At 42.7% G+C, this 20095-nt stretch overlaps 1 protein-coding gene across 4 annotated transcripts in view; it reads left to right on the top strand.

Moving 5' to 3' along the window:
• LOC137552383 (programmed cell death 1 ligand 2-like) overlaps nt 1-11269 on the top strand; it is a 114860-nt gene extending 103591 nt beyond the window's left edge. For all 4 annotated transcript variants that reach the window (XM_068271387.1, XM_068271390.1, XM_068271388.1 and 1 more), the window contains exon 7: nt 11095-11269. In XM_068271387.1, the coding sequence (XP_068127488.1) occupies nt 11095-11117 (23 nt within the window). In that variant the 3' untranslated portion in view covers nt 11118-11269. The remainder of the gene's footprint in view (nt 1-11094) is intronic.
• Nucleotides 11270-20095: the final 8826 nt, after the last annotated feature.

Genomic DNA, 20095 nt, shown 5'->3' with positions numbered 1-20095 from the left:
GGATTGGACATGGGCTCCGGGGGGGAGGGGAAGGCTTTGCCGCCCCTCCCCCCCGAAGCCCCCCCATCGGCCGGGGCTCCGCATTCTGGCTATCCCAGCCTGCATGGGAGACAAGGGGTTACAGAGGCTCGGGAGGGGGGACCCCACGTCATTTTTTTCAAAAAATTTCCCACACTCTGAACATAACCCCAAAATTTAAATTAAAAAAAAAATAAATAAAATTTTTCAATTTTTTTAAAAAAATATTGTTTCCCAGTATCTTTTTAACATATCCTGCAAATTTGGTGTTGCTAGGATTTAAGGGGACTTTGCTATTAACTGCTAAAGTCGGCAGGAATTGTTTCCGCCGCGGAAATGTCAGTACGCGATTTAAATAGTTACATTTTCCTCTTTGAAGATTTAAAATCGATTTTCTCAAACACTATAAGGTCTTTTTGAACAATTTTTTTTCTTCGTGTTCCCACTATTCTTCTTAACATTCCCTACACATTTGGTGTTTCTGGCATTTAAAGGGGCTTTGCTATTAACCGCTAAAGTCGGCGGGCGTTTAATTTTCCCACGGTCAGAAGAAGAATATTCAAAATCGATTTTCTCAAAAAACTATAAGGTCTTTTTGAAAAAAAATGTTTTCCTCTTGTTCACAATTTTCTTCTTAACATTCGCTGCAAATGTGGTGTTTTTAGTTTTTAAGGGGGCTTTGCTATTAAACATTAAAGCCGGCGGGCAGATATTTTCCAAACGGCAGCAAAGCAAGGGTTAAAACGAAAAATATCGTTTGGGAGCAATACAAATATAAATATAAACGATAAATATCGTTTTTAAAGCCGGCGCCGTTTTTTAGCTGTCAAAAACGAAAAATAACTAGCGATAGTGGTTTTCTATGGGGCGCCGTTTTTTAACTACGATAACTGGCGCCATTTTTAACGGACCCCATAAAAGTTACCCTATGGCAGGGGCGTAGCAATAGGGGGTGCAGAGGTAGTGACTGCATCGGGGCCCTTGAGCCAGAGGGGCCCCAAAGGGCCCTCCCTCAGCTTCAGTATTAACTCTCTATTGGTTCTGTGCTCATAATAATCACTTCTATAGATGTTTTGAATAGTGGTAATCAACAAACTCCCCATCCCCTTCTTACATCTAAGACACTGTGGTTGCCATTGGCAGGTTTTGGTGTGCCGTATAAATTGTTATGTATAGAGTTCTTGGGGGGCCCCAATGTAAAACTTGCATCGGGGCCCACAGCTACTTAGCTACGCCACTGCTCTATGGTGCTTTCAAATCAAAGGATTAAAGGACATTTATCACAAAAATAGTAACATTTAAAATACAAACATATAAATACACATTTTACCCATAGTAAAATGCACTATACATTTATTGTCTCCTATGTTGCTGTCACTTACGATAGGTAGTGAAAATCTGACATATCGGTCAGGTCTTGGAATAGTCTATCTGAAAATGATTCTCAGTTATTTCTTATAACATTAAGATATAGACACTATGGACTGTATGCAATTCACATTTTCTCCTAAGTTTTCTCCTGGGTGATATTTCACATCTTATCAATAAAATGCCTTGTAAGCCACAAGCAAGCAAGACAATACTCAGAATAGTTTTGAAGGTACTTTTTCACCTACTTTTTAGTACTTTTTCAATTGCAGAATGCTAAAAGTTATTTTAAACAGAAGATGAAAATCTATCTCCTAGGAGAAAACATAGTAGAAAAAAAGTGAATTGCATATGGCCCTCTGTGTGCTGTGCAGCTGCATTATACAGCAAAGTCCCTGTTATCAAGTGGCGTAGCAAAGGAGCTATGGGCCCCAAATTTTACATGGGGCCCCCCAAGCACTCTATACATAACAATTGATACGGCGCACCAAAACCTGCATCTGTAGAAATGATTATTACCAGCACAGGGCCAATAGAGAGCTAATATTGTGCTTGAGGCAGGGCCCCTCGGACCCAAGGGCCCCGATTCGGTCGCTACCTCTGCAACCCCTATTGCTTCGCCACTGCCATTATCCGGAACTCAGACAACCGGAATCTCAATTAACCAGCATGTCTGAGGGATAACGGAGACTTTGTTTTGGGGGTAAAACAAGGATAACAGAGGCACCAACACAGGATAAAACTTGTTAAAAGCAGTTTAAAAGGAAGGAAGTGGGTGGACTCGCCTCCCTCAGGTATATAAATGACCAGGCCGAATGAGCCGTTATAAATATAACTACAACATTTATTTAAAACAAATCTCCAGATATGATGCAACGCGTGTCACGGGCCAATATCCCGCTTCATCAGGCAATTGATATGGAGAACACAAATGGGGGTCACTCAATTTGCCAAAGCGCCTCTGACAGGCCCATGAAGAATTGACAGGCCCATGAAGAATTAATGAGTGAAAGACATATATCCATTTTTCAAATTACACGATCCCTTCTTCAATCAATCAGCCTTTGTTCACATCTAAAATTGAAATCGCTGGCGCCAGCGATATACGATTTTGTGAACAATTTTTTTGTCTTCTCCCGGTGCTCGGGTGGTGCGGTTTTTGTAAAGCGCTTTTATAACCGCTTTTGTAGAGCGATTGCATTTTTTCACTTCCTGACGTCAGTGAGGAAGTGAACTCTTTAAACCGAAAAATAATAAATGCAATGTATTAATTCTTAAAAGCGCCTGGGAAATCGCTATGCAAAGTGCTTTTTCAAGTGTTTTGCGATTTCTCTATACCTTCCATTGAGGCAAAAGCCTCAAAAATGGTACAGGCACCACTTTGCTGAGCGGATTGAAAACAAACCACTCAGATGTGGACTCTGTCATAGGGAATCATTGCACCAGCGTATTGATGGCAATTTTCAAAATCGCCTGAGCTTGAAAAACGGCAGAAAACGCTCTAGATGTGAACAAGCCCTCATTCTGCATTAGATTTGCATTTTGTGATAAGAAAATAAATAATTTTAAAGGTGGCCATACATCATGAGACTTGGCCATTCAAAATTAACAGCGTTCAATATTGATGAATCGACGAATCCCTCTCTTAATGATAAATACCCCCATCCCCGCCCCCCGTGCCCCAGTGCATGTAATACATTACCTTTCCAAAGCATTCGCTTGTCCCTGCAGGCTCCGGCGCACTTATTTTACCATACACGCAGGCCCCATGTGGTGGCAGACGGATGCACCGTCACAAGGCCGTTTCCCGACAGAGATTTCACGCTGAAATTGATCGGGAATTGGCCTGTGGTGTATGGGCAACTGACAGATATCTCTCTTATCAGATTCAATTAGAAAGAGATTTGTCTCTTATGCTGGGCATACACGGGCCGATGCGCCCTTATCAATCGAGCCGCTGATAGCTCGATTGATAATTTCCGACAGGTCCGATGACCCGCCGGATCGATACCCCGCTCGATCCCCGCGGGTAGACAATAGCGGGGAATCACGTGGAAGATAAGGAGCGCCCGCGGGGACACGGTGGGAGTCGATCCGGCGGCTAATCGAGCCGCCGGGTCGACTCGAGTATGCCCAGCATTAGTCAAATCTGCCCATCATCGCTAGATGTATGGCTACCTATGACTTAAAGTGTCCCTGAACTAACGTCACGTGAGATAAACATGGGTAGTTACAGTACTCAGCTTACTGAGAACCCTTGTCCACTTTTTATTTGTCTGCATTTAAAGAGATAAGAGTATTGTTTTTTGTATGCAAATTAACCTCCTTGCCGGTCCAATTCCCGCCGGCAAGGAGGCAGCGCAGCACTTTTTAAAAAAAAATAAAAATTTTTCAAATCATGTAGCGAGCCCAGGGCTCGCTACATGATAGCCGCTGAGCGGCGGCATCCCCCCACCCACTCCGATCGCCTCCGGCGATCAGAATAAGCAGGAAATCCCGTTCAGAACGGGATTTTCTGCAGGGCTTCCCCTGTCGCCATGGCAATGGGGCGGGATGACGTCACGAATCCCGATCCACCCCTCAGCGCTGCCTGGCACTTATTGGCCAGGCTGCGCAGGGGTCTGGGGGCGGCTCGGCGCGGTGGGTAGCGGCGACGATCGCGTACCACACGCAGCTAGCAAAGTGCTAGCTGCGTGTAGGAAAAAAAATTTATGCAAATCGGCCCAGCGGGGCCTAAGAAATCCTCCTGCGCAGGTTACGCCCGAGCTGAGCTCGGGATAACTGGCAAGGAGGTTAAACAGCTTCGGTACAGAGCTGCTCTCCCAGAAGAGTAATTGGTTTATTTTATTTGGGTGAGCAAACACTGCAGATAACATAAGTTTCAATATTCATTATTATTTTTTAATCTTTTTTCAGCAGCAGTTGAATGAACCAATTTATAGGTCACACTGAAATGAATGCTGTGCATATTTCAGTGAACAATTTAAATTGAAAATAGGAATATGATACTGCAGGGATGTTTATATTTTGCTGCTGCTATACATACAACTAATAATCTCATACGTTTATTTTCAGTTCAGGTTTTCTTTAATATAAAACTTAGCACAAAGTAGCTACTTTAAAAGGGATCTGAGCAGCTATAAAGTACAATACATAAAACAAACTTCCCCTTAAAGTGAACCTCCAGACTAAAAATCTACTCAGCAGCACTGAAAAGGCTTGGTGTTTCTTTAACAGTTTCACAACATCAGAACTTTATTTTTCTTATCCAAGTCTCATTTTTAGCTGCACAGAAGCTAAGCTCCGCCCCATCAAAGAAAACTGCCCAGGCATTTTTCTCCTGATGCTGTGCAAAGCATGATGAGATTTCCTACGTTGTTGTTCTCGTAGCCTAGCAACTGGGAGGGGTGATCAGGACACAGGACAGTTGGAACTGTGCCTCATGCTCCCTGCCACCTCCTTCCAACCAAAAAAGATGGCTGCCCTCATGAAATCAAACATTTGCCTGTTGTTTTAAAACAGGGTGGGTAAGAGATTATATTACCCATCTATTTTAATTAACATAACTAATGTAACTTAATGACAGTATGTTTATTTAGGCTGAAGTTCCTCTGTAAGGGAGTTTTGTAAAACGGTATGGGACACTGGGGGAGTGGCTATAAATTCAGGCACTTTGAACTGCAGCAGCAACACAAAAGATGGAGAATGCATACACAGCCCCTAGAAGCAGTGGGCCTCAGTGCAAGTGTTGCATTGCCCCCCCCCCCCCACCACCTTCAAGCACTCTACACATAACATGTGATACGGTGCACCAAAACCTGCTAAGGACAATCACAGCATGAGAGGTGTAAGCAGAGGAGGGGGACAGTTTGTTAATGGTTACTACTATTCAAAGCATCTATAGAAGTGATTATTACCACCACAGGACCAATAAAGAGCTGATACTGCCATAGAGGGGGAGCACTTTGGGCCAAGGGTCCCCATGTGGTCACAGCCTCTGTACCCCCTATTGCTACGCCACTGCCTAGAGGGTAGGAAAGGTTTGTTTCATATATTTTAATTTACAGGTGCTCAGAATCCTTTGTAAATAAGGTAAATGCCCATCAATAATACAATCTTCATCGTCCAAATCTATGTAGTTGAAAAGTCAACTAAGGGCTGGTGCACACCAGAGCGGTTCTGGAGCGTTTTTTAAAACGCTTGCAGGGGGAAAACCGCTTGGCTAATGAAAGTGAATGGGCTGGTGCACACCAGAGCGGTTCATTTTTTCCACAAACGCAAACTCGGGGGCTGCAGCATTTTTTAGATTTCTGAGGCGTTTCTGCCTCAATGTTAAAGTATAGGAAAGTGGAAAACCGCTCTAAAAAATGCTAGATTAGAGCGGTTTTCCAGGCGTTTTTGTTACAGGAGCTGATCAGTAACAGCTTTACTGTAACAATATTTGAAATCTGCTACACAAAAATGCTCCAAAAAACGCTAGGCATGTTTAGAAAACGTCTCTAAACATGCCTAGAACCGCTCTGAAATCTGCTTCAAAAACCTCTAGCGTCTTGAGGATCTGCTAGAGGATCTTGGTGTGCAGTGGGCCTAAGTGAATATACTTTGAATGGATACTTTAGGTAGTTCCTCATATATAGAAGTAGTAAGATTGTACTATCAAGATTGTATCTTTAAATGGCACCAATATACAGGTCTGTTCATCAGGTCAAACAGAAAAACATTAGAAGAGTAAAGAAATGTGCTTCCACAAGGGGAATTGTACATTATGCAAAACTTTAACGGTAATATTTCCTGGTGTGGTTGACTAACTCTAGGTTAGAATAACCTCTAGCAGCTGCATTATTAAAGATACAGATTTGTCAACACTTAGCATGCACATGTTAGCATATGATATCAGCTGACTGTTTTACCCACACAGTGCTGTATTGTTTACGGCATGAGTATGATTCAGTCAAGTTTTTTAGGTCAAAGATCAGGACACCAGACAAGCATGTAACTGAAAGGAAGCATGTCTCTTATCTCACATCAGTGTTGCACTTTCTGTTCTCCTCTCAGCATCTTAGGTGCTGTATGGGTGATATTATTATAATTTATCAATGTGCAAACCTAGCATCCATATATTCTCACGTCATGCAAAGCAAAATTTAAAGTGACCTCGGGGCAAAACTCACACAAAGCAGGCCCATGCACATAACACCTCAGAAAAAGCTAAGATTGTTACTTCCACATATCTACAGACTTGTGGGCATGCCAATAAGCCAGTGTCAAAGACAATGTCAATCAGGGGTTCCTATACTGTCACTGGATGCAATCACATCTTACACATACATTGAGTAGATCCCAGAAGGGAAACATTTTTAACTGGATAAAAAGCCTGATAGAGGTCGTCCGCAAGACAGCGAAGGCAAGTTCAGACGGACGTTTTCACGCTGCTAGAAGAAGCCCACAGTGCTCGTTTTGTAAGCCATGTCCACAGCTGCTGGCAGCCGTGTTTTTAGGGGCGGGGAGTAATGGCAGTGGAAGGCGCAGTGATGGGGAGGGGGGGGGGGGTACTGATACATGCCGGGAGCAGCTGAAGACTCAACTTCTGGGATCTACCGCTGGTAGGTGAGTTTTAGCTGCTCTTTGCAACAGTGTGTGTGCTCCCCCTGCCGCTGAGAGGTGGTGGGCAGACTGCAGTGTGTGTGTGCGGGGGGAACGGGGGGGTGGGACTCTGGTATGTGTGGGGTGGGGGTGGACGAACACCGGCTCATTATACTGTGTGTGGGGAGGGGGGCTTTGGCTTACTATAGTATGTGTGGGGTGGGGAGGACTCCAGCTCATTAAACTAGGTGTGGGGAGGGAGGAGGGTCTAGCTGGCTATACTTGGTGTGGGGAGTGAGTCTCTGCTTCTCTATTATCTATATGCTCTTCTGATTGGGTGTACTGTATTCCTACTTATTACCTGCATTAAACCGGTTGAGTATACTGCATGTTTTTTTTTTTGTTTCACTTTTTGGGTAGCTGCGTATGTTTTATCAGACATATGCTTGTGCAACATATTCACATATACGGTACATACCTCCCAACTGTCTCTCTTTTGGAGGGACAGTCCCTCTTTGGGAGCCCTGTCCCTCTTTCCTCCTTATTTGTCCCTCTTTCAGGACTTTGTCCCTCTTTGTATGTAAATATATGTTCCTCTACTAAAAATGTGTTTGATTGACTCTAAATTTTATTCCCATCCTTTAAATTGATATATTTCTAATTTTAAAATGTTAATATGAAGGAAAATGAACCAGGATAGAAAGGACCAGTGTGGTTGGAATTATAAAACAACATATTTTGATGAAATCTTTATGGTATATGTGACTAGGGGTGTGTCGGGGGTGTCGCTTAGGTGTCCCTCTTTCTCATCTCAAAAAGTTGGGAGGTATGTATCTATATTGTTTACTCCCAGCTGCAAAGTATGAGATAATAAAAATAAGGTCACATTGCTGCAAACTAATTTAAAGGTTTGTGAAAACAGAAACAGTTTCACTTTTACTTCTGTTTTTAGTGCATTCCTTCTAGTAAGTCAAATGATAGCTGTCCCAAGCACTGCTGCCTGTAAACGTTCAAGAAGTATGACTCAGAAACTGCAAAAGAAATGATTTACCCTATTTCACAACATGTTTTTTCATTAACCAAAGGAATGTTTAACCCTTTGCACTCAGAAACCCCCCACAGTAATACAGCAATCTTCTGCAACCTGTGACGTAGAGGGAACTTTGTTACTTTGCATTGGCCTCACATTGCATTTTTGTCTAACATTTATTTATTTATTGTATTTATAAAGCGCCAACATACTACGCAGCGCTGTATGCCAACAAATAAAGCCTATTGTTTACATGACATCCTCAAGTTTTACCATCTGTAGTGGGTTGGTTTTTTTTACCATTGCCTTTGTCACGGGTTGCTGTATGTTTGCTGTATGTTTTTTTGTTTGTTTGTTTTTTCGTGGAAAGGGTTTACATTGGTTTGTAGTTAATTTGGCCACCTCTTTTCACACCTGCCCTTTCCTTATTTAAAGCGGACCTGAAGATTGCTTTAAAAAAAAAGAGATTCACATACCTGGAGCTTCTACCAGTCCCTTGCAGCACTCCTGTCCCATGCCGGTACTCAAAGATCCTCTGGTGGCTCAGTTTCGTTACTGCCGACGTACAAGTTGACGGCCACTGCGCCCGCGCATCCTCGTTTGTGCTCCCATGGCCGGGAGTGTCCTGCGCAGGTGCAGTACGACAAAATCTCTACTGCGGCAACTGCTAAAGAGAAAGTGAGCCACGGCGGGGGAACGGAGGATCGTTCCAGGTATGCGCGGGACAGGAGGGCTGGCAGAAGCCCCAGGTAAGTTTTTCTTTTTTTTCTTAACGTGTCCCAGAGACAAAGACTATCAAGTTTTCTGCATACCTGGGGCTTCCTCCAGCCCCATCAACACGGATCGCTCCCACGCTGCCATCTTCAGTTTTCTCCATCTACTGCACCGGGTCCCGTAAGTTTGGCCAGTCACGGCCAGTCTGAGCGAGCACAGTGCGCTCCCTCTGAGAAAAGTATTGCGCCTACGCAGTACTATTCCCCGGAGAGAGACGGAGAGAGCGCACTGTGCTTGCGCAGACTGGCTGCGGCTGGTCAGAATTACGGGACCCAGTGTAGAAGACGGAGAAGACTGAGGACGGCGGTGTGGGAGCGATCTTCAGGTCTGCTTTTAGCTGTATTCATATTGTGCATGTTGCATAACATATGGGTTATAATGCATGTGTACAGTGCATATAATCACACTACACATACACTAATGCATGCTGTAACACGTGCTATTTTATAGCCTGGTTGATATTTATGTGATATGCACAGATTTGCATGTGTTATCCATAAACACATTGTATAAATCAAGTTAGGACGACAGAATGCATTACAATGCAGAGATGCTCCACAGGTTTCCTCGATCCACCGTGACCCCTCCCCTGCTGGTCAGGACTGCAGTAAATAGCTTGGCATTTTTCTCGGAGGAGAGAGGGGAGGGGGGGTCAAGCGGTGGAAGTGTAGTGATGCAGGGTCTTCAGGGCGGCTTCGTGGGATGAGACTCCGGAGGTAAATATAACTTTTCATTAAAGCAGCGCTGACTGGCTTTTATTTTCTGCATGGAGGTCCTCTTTAACAAGAAATCTGCACTATCTAGCGATTTCTCAAGATGTCTGAGACAGTTCTGCACAGATTTCTAAAAACCTACCAATATTTTGTCTCGGACACTCTTGATAAATGTCCCCCTATATTCTTCTGAGTAATAACCACTTAAGGACCAGGGCTTAAACCCCTCTAGTGACCAGGCCATTTTTTACTAATTAGGCCACTGCAGCTTTAAGGCCTCCTTGCAGGGCCGCACAACTCAGCACACAAGGGATTCTCCCCCCCCCCCTTTTCTGCCCACCAACAGAGCTTTCTGTTGGTGGGCTCTGATCTCTCCCAGGATGTTTTGTTTTTTTTCAACAAATATTTATTTATTTATAATAAAAATGCGTATTTTTTTCACCCTCCCTTCCCCCGCCAGCCAATCAGTGCGATTGGGTGTCATAGGCTTCAGCCCATGACAGCGGATCGCTGTTTTGCCGCCCAGGGGAGCAGCAGTGTTACATGGCTGTCCCCAGTACAGCGCTGCTGTAGATCGCAGCGCTGTACAGACTAAATAGACAGCGGTTTCGCCATCTAATAGTCTCCTATCAGCCATCGCCGCTGGGAGACTGATGGCGGAGCTGAGCATCGGCGCGCACGATCTCCTGCAAAACACACCCCCAGGACTACACGATCGGCATTAGGCGGTCCTGGGGCTGCCGGCGCGATCACGCCCATCAGTGTGACGTGATCAGCAAGTTGTTAAATAGTACTCAGATACACTATGGAGTTGGTGGGAGTCAACAAATTATGAATCTAAACTGTTGAAGGGTATTGATTGTTATCAGGGGCATAAGGATACTGGACTGGTTTCCCCCTCCTGAGATCTTTTGTCCTGTTCATTAATATGCAGAGCAGGCAGCACTTTATATACACATTACCTATTCCCGGCGCTGGTATCCTCCTCACTTCCTAGTTAGTTTTCAAGTGTTGTGCACTGCGTGTAGCCAGCCAATCACCAATGCAGATTTTCGGCATTTATAAGAGCTGCTTCACACTGTACATATCAAAAACTGATCCAGGTAAAAACTGATCCATCAAGTAGATCAGTTTTTATTTGAGCATCAGTTTTTTCATCCGTAAATTCCACTCCTTTAGCGATCAGTCAATGTGATGCATCTGTATATCCGGAATTATCAAAACTCCCTAGATTTGTTGTCTGTTCAGCGGAACGGGCTGAACTGATGCATTTCAAACAGACTGAAGTGAACGGATCCTATTGATTACCATAGGATTCATTCCTTTTGGTTCTGCTAAAGGGAACTTTTTTTAAGCACATTGTGAATCAGCTATACAGCTCATCTGATAATTTTGGACAAATGTCAATCTTATCAATCAGCTTCTGAATGAAGTGGAGGTTTAACCCTTCAAGTAGATTAAAAACCATTTATATATTTGTTCCTTTTAATTTTACGCTGTGTTTAATGCTTTAGACCTAAGAAAAAAATTGAGTTTCATCCTACATTATATGTGAGAGTATAAAGTGTGTTTTTATTGATTTTTTTTCTTTACTTTTTCTCTTTATAGGTGATTGTCCTGGACCTCTTTGAACGACCACTAAAAACTAGGAAGAATAGATATCCGTTATGAATATTCACTGCATTCCTCACAACACTGCTCACTAGCAATACATGTAATCACATACTAACAACCAATAAGAGCACCAGCCACAAACACAGCATACCTTTTCAGTCTTTATCCTGGTATCAAGGTATCATGAAACTGTTAAATTCTGTTAACATGTAACAATAAGGTAGCAATAGTAAACAACATAACAATAGTATGTAATGTAACAATACATTTAATATTGCAGAATAAACCTGTGTTGCCTTTAACAGTCCTGTATCAGTTCAGCTCTGGGCAAAATGTTCAGGTAACACCCGCAAGGCTGGCCTCCCCACCACACTCCCGATGCTGGGAGTGTATTGCGTATGCGTAGTACATCGAAATTGCTACTATGCATGCGCATAGGGCTCCCGGCAGCAGGAGCGCGATCAGGGTGCGCGTGGGTCAGGGCAGTAGCCGCAAACTGGTGACGACTGGCCAGATTTGTGGGGGGTCGCCGCTGCTGGCTGGAGGGACTTGGGCCGGCGTTGTGGGCGCAGGATGCCTCCAGGGGGCTGCAAGAGGCACCAGGGAAGTTAAATCCTTTTTTTCCCCTTTAGTCTCACTAAAGACACTAAAGCGGAAAAAAAATGATATAATGAATTGGTTGTGTAGTACGGATAATTACTAGAACATAAGTAGCAAAGAAAATATTTTCATATTTTTTTTTAGTGATCTAGTGTTTTTTATAACATTGCATCATTCTCTAATATTTGCAGTTTACACACTACTCAGCATTCTAAATGATTTTACAGAGCAGGCCAGTGAACTTTTGAATAGTCCTATGCAGAGAAAAAGAAAATACAGTGACCGACAGTTGAGATAACAAGCTTCAGAAGACAGAGCGCTCTGCGACTTTGAAAGTCGTGGAGCTCAATGGTTCTTTTGCATAGATAACAACTGGGGTTTCTCAATGCTTCCTGTACTGTAAACAATATTAGACTTATTGCAACAGTGTATTCAGTCTAACACGCGCTAAAAGGTATAAACAATTTTTATTCAATGTTACTTCATTCAATAAAACTCAGCTCACACTTCATCCAATTCATCCCATATACATGCAACCTAATCGAAGGGCCCTTCTCCTTATACTTCTCTCTAGGTGTGCACAAAAAATTAAAAAAGTAAAAAACACAATATAAAATTGTATAAAAGTTCTCAAAAAATGCTGCGGGTGATACTTATTGTGCAGACAGAATAATATCTGCCAGCGTCCATAGGGTGTAATCCTCACACACTCAAAGTTCCAACTTACGGTACCGTAGAGCCTCTGTTTACAGTGTATTCTCACATTAAACACCGCTATCGGTCTCCCCAGAGTTTCATGGCAGTCTTACCTACCGCCCCAAGATCCGGCGTGTTTCCACGTTACTAACAGCTCTCAATCTCTCCGTCCTTCCGAGCGGGAATACCGCCAAAAGAGTCCGGCTTCCTTGTAACAATTACTCCGTGCGTTGCTGATGTCCGGGTGCGGCCTATGTCACTTCCCGTTGTCAAACACCGAGGTCCGCTCGCCACACTTCCGCTTAGTCAGCTGTAATCCGCACAATTACTTTGGGTGACGTCACCACTCAGGTCTCTTGGATCTCTGTATACAGACGGCCGTTGCGCGCTCCACGGCTCGTCTCTTGTCCAGGACCGGTATATGTTACACTTCTCATGAATAGATAAAACCTCTACGCATTTCTGCCAATCAACGTTGGGCTTCTTCAGGAGGGTTTTCTTGACAATCACCTATTGTCAAGAAAACCCTCCTGAAGAAGGCCAACGTTGATTGGCAGAAATGCGTAGAGGTTTTATCTATTCATGAGAAGTGTAACATATACCGGTCTTGGACAAGAGACGAGCCGTGGAGCGCGCAACGGCCGTCTGTATACAGAGATCCAAGAGACCTGAGTGGTGACGTCATCCAAAGTAATTGTGCGGATTACAGCTGACTAAGCGGAAGTGTGGCGAGCGGACCTCGGTGTTTGACAACGGGAAGTGACGTAGGCCGCACCCGGACATCAGCAACGCACGGAGTAATTGTTACAAGGAAGCCGGACTCTTTTGGCGGTATTCCCGCTCGGAAGGACGGAGAGATTGAGAGCTGTTAGTAACGTGGAAACACGCCGGATCTTGGGGCGGTAGGTAAGACTGCCATGAAACTCTGGGGAGACCGATAGCGGTGTTTAATGTGAGAAAACACTGGAAACAGAGGCTCTACGGTACCGTAAGTTGGAACTTTGAGTGTGTGAGGATTACACCCTATGGACGCTGGCAGATATTATTCTGTCTGCACAATAAGTATCACCCGCAGCATTTTTTGAGAACTTTTATACAATTTTATATTGTGTTTTTTACTTTTTTAATTTTTTGTGCACACCTAGAGAGAAGTATAAGGAGAAGGGCCCTTCGATTAGGTTGCATGTATATGGGATGAATTGGGTGAAGTGTGAGCTGAGTTTTATTGAATGAAGTAACATTGAATAAAAATTGTTTATACCTTTTAGCGCGTGTTAGACTGAATACACTGTTGCAATATACCTTTTGGGTTTTAAGGGAGCCCTTGTCTTATAACGCTGCTTATCTAGATAGGAGCCCATCAGCGCCTGGTGACATAAGTATACAATATTAGACTTATGTCTCTGCTCCTAATGTTTTATTTCTTAGCTGTGCTACACATACAAATCATTATATCATAATTTTTTTTCTTCGCTTCAGTGTCTCTTTAAAGGGAACCTTAACTGAACCTAAAAAAAAAAAAAAATAGGTTAACTTACATGGGGATTCTACCAGCCCCTTGCAGCCGCCCTGTGCCTGCGCTGTCATGGAATGATCCTCCGTGCCCCCGCAGCAGCTCATTTAGATTTCAGCGTCTAGGCCAATCAATGGCTCCTGCGCCTACACAGCCCTGGCCCCACGCGTCCTCGAGGAGGATTGTTCCACGGCGACATGGGCACAGGGCGGCTTCAGGGGGCTGGTGAAAGCCCCAGGTAAGTAAAACTTTTTTTTTTAGATTCAGTTAAAATTCCCTTTAAACAGTCAAGAGGCAGAGAGGCTTGAGATACGGGTTTACTGCAGGAAAGCTCAAAGGAGCATCACTTTTGCTTTGTTTTACAGCTTAAAAGACAGAGGCCCATATGCAATTAAGTTTTTCTCTTAGGAGATAATTTTTCATCTTCTCTTTAAAATAATTATTCAGTACTGTACTTCGCAATTGAAAAAGCACCAAAAATAAGATGAAAAAGTACTATTGAATTATTTTTAGTATTTTCTTTCTTGCTGTTGGTTTAAAAGGCATTATTTATATAATTTTAAACAACTTATGAAAATATCACCTAGGAGAGAAGACCGCAGAAAAAGTGAATTGCATATGGGCCAGGTTGTGGATTCTAGATGGCGGCTGTGACAGTGATGCAATGTTGTAGATAAAGCTATAAAACTGAAAATAAAAATATGAGACTCTTTTCTTTGCTTCTAATGTTCTATTTATTATTCGTACTGCACATTTAATTTATTGTCTCATAAGATTATTTTTGCTTGAGATTTGCTTAAAATAAACACGTTAAATAAAACTGCAGTGAGAGACTGTTTTGTATTGTCAAAATGGCTTTCATAAACACACTGGTTAGGTGTGAAAAGGGTCAATGCTTTATTACATACTGAGAAGGGGGGGAACTGCAAAGCTCTATTACTGCAGTGAGAGGGACTTGGCTCGGTCAGGTAATCTGCTTTATGCTGGGTAGGAAAAACTCTGCTGGCAGGGAATCCGAGGTGAGGGGGATATGGAGGCTAACATATTTATTACCTTTCAAAAATGTACAGGTTTTCTGTCTGTCCCCTGATTCTCTGCTTCTAATACGTTTAGCCATAGACCCTGAACAAGTATGCAGATCAGGTGCTCTGACTCAAGGCTGACTGGATTAGCTGCATGCTTGTTTCAGGGTTGTGATTCATGCTTACTGATGCCAGAAGATCAACAGGACAGCCAGGCAACTGGTATTGTTTAAAAGGAAATAAATATGGAAGCCTCTATATGACGGGTTCACTTTAAAAGCTAATGGCTATTGCTAGGCACAAACTTACAACATACTGTATGTACTTAAAAAAGAACAGATATGTAATGTACAAAATGCTGTGCATTACTAATTACTATTAGCAAATTTACAATTATATATTTATATGACTTTGACATCTTCCACCATGCTTTACAGAGTACATAGTGATGTTATCCATACCATAGTCTCCTATGACTACCACAGACTAAGGCCAATTTTTTGGGGAACCTGTTAACTTATCAGTATATTTTTTTTTATTTTTTGGATGTTGAAAGGAAACATGAGCATGCAAAGGAAATCCTTGCAAACTAGAGAACACATAAACTCAATGCAGATAGTGCTCTCAAGGCTGAATTTAATTTTTTCTGCCCCTAGGCCAACTTTCTTGTAGCTCTTCTTTCATCTACAGCAGCTTCCTTGGGCAGTGCCTCTTTTTTTCCATGTGTTGCTCCTCATTTATAGCTTTCTACTTGGTGTGCAGCAGCCCCGTCCTATATCAAAGCTGCCCTATGCCTAAGACTGTATGGCCTTTTGAGGAACCTGGCCCAGTGTCCTGACCAAGATTTGACCCTGGGACTATCATATTTGACCCTCCTGAGCTATACTTTATTAACCTCCCTGCGTCATGATTATTTCCAGATTTAGGTTCTAAAAGCCATGCAATTTTTTCATAAGCTTTTAGACCCTAAAAACAAGAAGAGAAAAAACATAATACAGAGAGATCTGTAGCAGCTCTTGCATATAACTCACTCAGGCACCGCTCTAAGCTGCAGATTTCTGTCCCAAGTCTGACTCGGGATTACCACTAAGGAGGTTAAGCAGTAGGTACATTGAAAGCAGCTGGCTGGCCTTTAGCTGCCTGCTGGCAGGAAAGTGGGAGCTGTCCCAGAGCAGATCTCCTATGTCACAGAGTCTTCTGATATGGTTGCAGGTGGCAGAGCTTTCTGATGTATTTCTCAGTGAAGCAAGAGTTCAACGTAAAAGGTAAATGGTCATTGCTGAAGCTTTAAAAAGGATTGGGTCCCGGTGATAGTCCTTTCTACTGTAATCAGATTTGTTTTCAGTTTTTTTTCTGTAAGCGGTGTGGAGAGGTCTCCTATAACTGAGACTGCATCAGTCAACGGGAGGAGCGCAACCCGGAGGTTAGCCCTGTCACATCTGACAACATTGTATGGAAACATGTTCCATTATGAAAGTTCTCTTTCTTTTCCCTGATTTGTGTAAGATTGTTTTGCAGTTTAATGATACAGTCAACAATGACATTCGATGCAGCTATAATGTCTACCTGCTTGTTTTCCAGAGAGAGTCTTGTTGTGGAATTCAAAGTCAATAGTACTAATTCTAATTGTATTTGTCAAAATAATATATTGTATTACAAACCATGTAATAACACATTATGCGAAAAAAAGGTCTGAACACATCTCTCTAACCTGATCAGCGACTTGGATGATGCTACTGAAGTCCAGAAAATCAAATCTTGGGGGATGTCATCTACAGTGAAGTTTTGTGTCCTATTGCTCACAACCTGTCAGCTGTATTTAGGGGTAATGGTGCCAGTCTTTAGAATGGGAAAGTGTTGGCATGATTAAATGCAGCCTTGTAGGAACAGCCCCATTCTTACTGTACAGAGTTACCAAAAGAGGGCATATACAGCATTTCACTATTTAGGTTGATGGTGAAGGGCTGATAAGAGGGTACTTGTCACATGTTGTCAGAGACATCAAGAACACATGACTATGAACAAATAGGTAGAATAAAGTATCGTACACAGGTACAAGGCATGTCGCCCAGTGGGGATTGGGACTTGATCACTTGGGTGACATTACTGGGCTGTCATTGTACAGAGAACTATGCCCTTGGCCAGCGCATGGCTGAGACGATCTACCAGGCTAATCGCTGGCTCAGGTGTCAGGGGCCACTGTACACACACTAGATTCTCAGCAGAGGCGGTAGTTATCAGCCGCTTCATCCAGCGTGTGTACACAGCTTTACACTTTTTCTTTTATTAAACTAGTTACTATTAGTTCCCTGCTGTTTTGCCTTTCACCATGCTGCGGGGACCGTAGATTTGCTGTAAACTGGAAATATCTACAACCATAACCACACACACACACACACTTTGCAATATTGCTGAGTGTTACATTTCTCATTAATCATACGTTATACAACTGACATAATATTGTCTCTTTACTTAGTAACTAATACTCTGAGGCAAGCAAACAAGAGGAGAGATCGTATACCACGCTAACTAACATAACAGCTTACACAGCTTCTTACATCAAAAAAAATTCCCAGCATAAAACAACACATATGTTTCACATTAAGTATTGTTCAATGATCGTTTGATTCATTTTCATACTGCATTTGTCCTTTCACTTTTTGCCTGATGGAATTTATTGCCAGGGTTCACATGTGTTCTCTCGCTTGTGTCTACCAAAATGTCATTCTCAGATGCTAGATTTTTTCAAGTAACAGATATTAAAGCATAATTCCAATAGATTAACAGCTGGTCACGTGGAGCCCCTTACTTTCCTCCTCCAGTACTAATTATGCATTAGCACAATAGTTAAATAATCTGCATACGGTAAATACCTTTTGTATCTGAGCAAATGATTATATGGTTACTCTCCCTCTGAATGGAGGATTACACTGTATTATTAATTGGGCAGGTCTGTTTTGCCTGTAGTAAGATATCACCTACAGGTTAGAAAGGCACACCTGGGATGGGCACGACTCTGTAGTGATATGACATGTTTAGATGTAGATGGGTATTTCCAATTTTTACATAAGCAAAACATCTTAGTGTGTGATTCACAGAGACGTCAGACTTCAGTATGTAGACAGCATTGTCTGATGGGCACACGTGTTATGTAACAATGCATTCGGACAACACATTGCTGCATGCATATTGTGTGCAACGCAGTACTGTCCCATTCCGTGTAGTTGAAGAGGATGACCACTAGGAGATGGTCAATGAGATGCAAATAATCCCAAGTGGAGGCAGGATTATGAAACTTTTTGAAAGCAAATGTATTCAGCTTGAAAATGGACCAATTTTGTCAAGGTAGAATTCCATTAGTCCATTTTCAAGCTGCATAAATTTGCATGCAAATTTTTAAAAATCCAGCACTGCACCAGAGAGCAACACATGGCCATCTACATTACAGAGGAAATGAAGAGTGTGTCTGGGCCCTAAGAACCTCTTGTGTGTTCTGGAACACCGCCATGAATGGAATGGAATGGAAATTTATAGTGAACCCCTGTCCAAATCATGTTAAGTAATGCAAACCTGTGAAAACATTAAATTATATACAGTAGCAAGCAAAAGGATGTGAACCCTTTGGAATTATATGGATTTCTGCACAAATTGGTCATAAAAGTCACAACAATAGACACTCACAGTCTGCTTAACCTAATACCACACCAATAATTACACGTTTTTATTGAACACACCATGTAATCATTCACAGTGCAGGTGGAAGAAGTATGTAACCCTTGGATTTAACAAGTGATTGAATCTCCTTTGGCAGCAATAACGTCAACCAAACGTTTCCTGTAGTTGCAGATCAGACGTGCACAACGGTCAGGAATAATTCTTAACCAATCCCCTTTACAGAACTGTTTCAGTTCAGCTGTATTCTTGGGATGTCTGGTGTAAATCGCTTTCTTGAGGTCATGCCACAGCATTTCAATCGGCTGAGGTCAGGACTCTAACTGAGCCACTCCAGAAGGCGTATTTTCTTCTGTTTAAGCCATTCTGTTGTTGATTTACTTCTATGCTTTGGATGGTTGTCCTGTTGCAACACCCATCTTCAGCTGAGCTTCAGCTGATGGACAGATGCCCTTAAGTTCTCCTGCAAAATGTCTTGATAAGCTTTGGAATTTATTTTTCCTTCAATGATAGCAATCTGTCCAGGCCCTGATGCAGCAAAGCAGCCACAATCCATGATGCCCCAGCCCACCACCATACTTCACAGTTGGATGAGGTTTTGAAGGTGGTGTAATTGGCTCTTTTTCTTCACACATTGGGCTTGATTCACCAAGACAAATAGCATGCCTTATCCAAGTTAGCATGCCTTATCAGAAATAACACGCCTTATCAGAGATAACACGCCTTATCAAAGTTAACACCCCTTATCAGAGTAGCATAATGAGCGCTACAAACTTATGCCTGCTATTTGGCAATCCACCCGTCCTGCCCTGAGCCCCTGCGGGTTCGTAGTGCTCGCTATGCTACTCTGATAAGGTGTGTTAACTTGATAAGGCATGTTATCTCTGATAAGGCGTGTTAACTCGGATAACAAATGCTATTTGTCTTAGTAAATCAAGCCCCTGGTGTTGTATGTTTCTTCCAAACAACTCAACTTTAGTTTCATCTGTCCACAGAATATTTTGCCAGTACTGCTGTGGAACATCCAGGTGCTCTTTTGCAAACTTTAAACGTGCAGCAATGGTTTTTGGACAGCATTGGTTTCCTCTGTGGTATTCTCGCATGAACTCCATTCTTGTTTAGTTTTTTACATATCGTAGATTCGCTAACATGGATGTTAGCATATGCCAGAGACTTTTGTAAGTCTTTAGCTGACACTCTAGGATTCTTCTTCACTTTATTGAGCATTCTGCGTTGTGCCCTTATAGTCATCTTTACAGGTAGGCCACTCCTAGGGAGAGTAGCAGCAGTGCTGAACTTTCTCCATTTATAGGCAATTTGTTTTACTGTGGACTGATGACCTGCTAGGCTTTTGGAGATACTTTTATAACCCTTTTCAGTTTTATGCAACAATTGTTAAGCGTAGGTCTTTTGTGCAAGGCAGCATTCACATCAGGCAATGCTTCTTGGGAGAAGCAAACCCAAAACTGGTGTGAGTTTTTTATAGGGCATG

The sequence above is a fragment of the Hyperolius riggenbachi genome, chromosome 1 (assembly GCF_040937935.1).
Source record: "Hyperolius riggenbachi isolate aHypRig1 chromosome 1, aHypRig1.pri, whole genome shotgun sequence".
Lineage (NCBI taxonomy): Eukaryota > Metazoa > Chordata > Amphibia > Anura > Hyperoliidae > Hyperolius > Hyperolius riggenbachi.
This window is presented reverse-complemented; position numbering and strand designations above follow the sequence as displayed.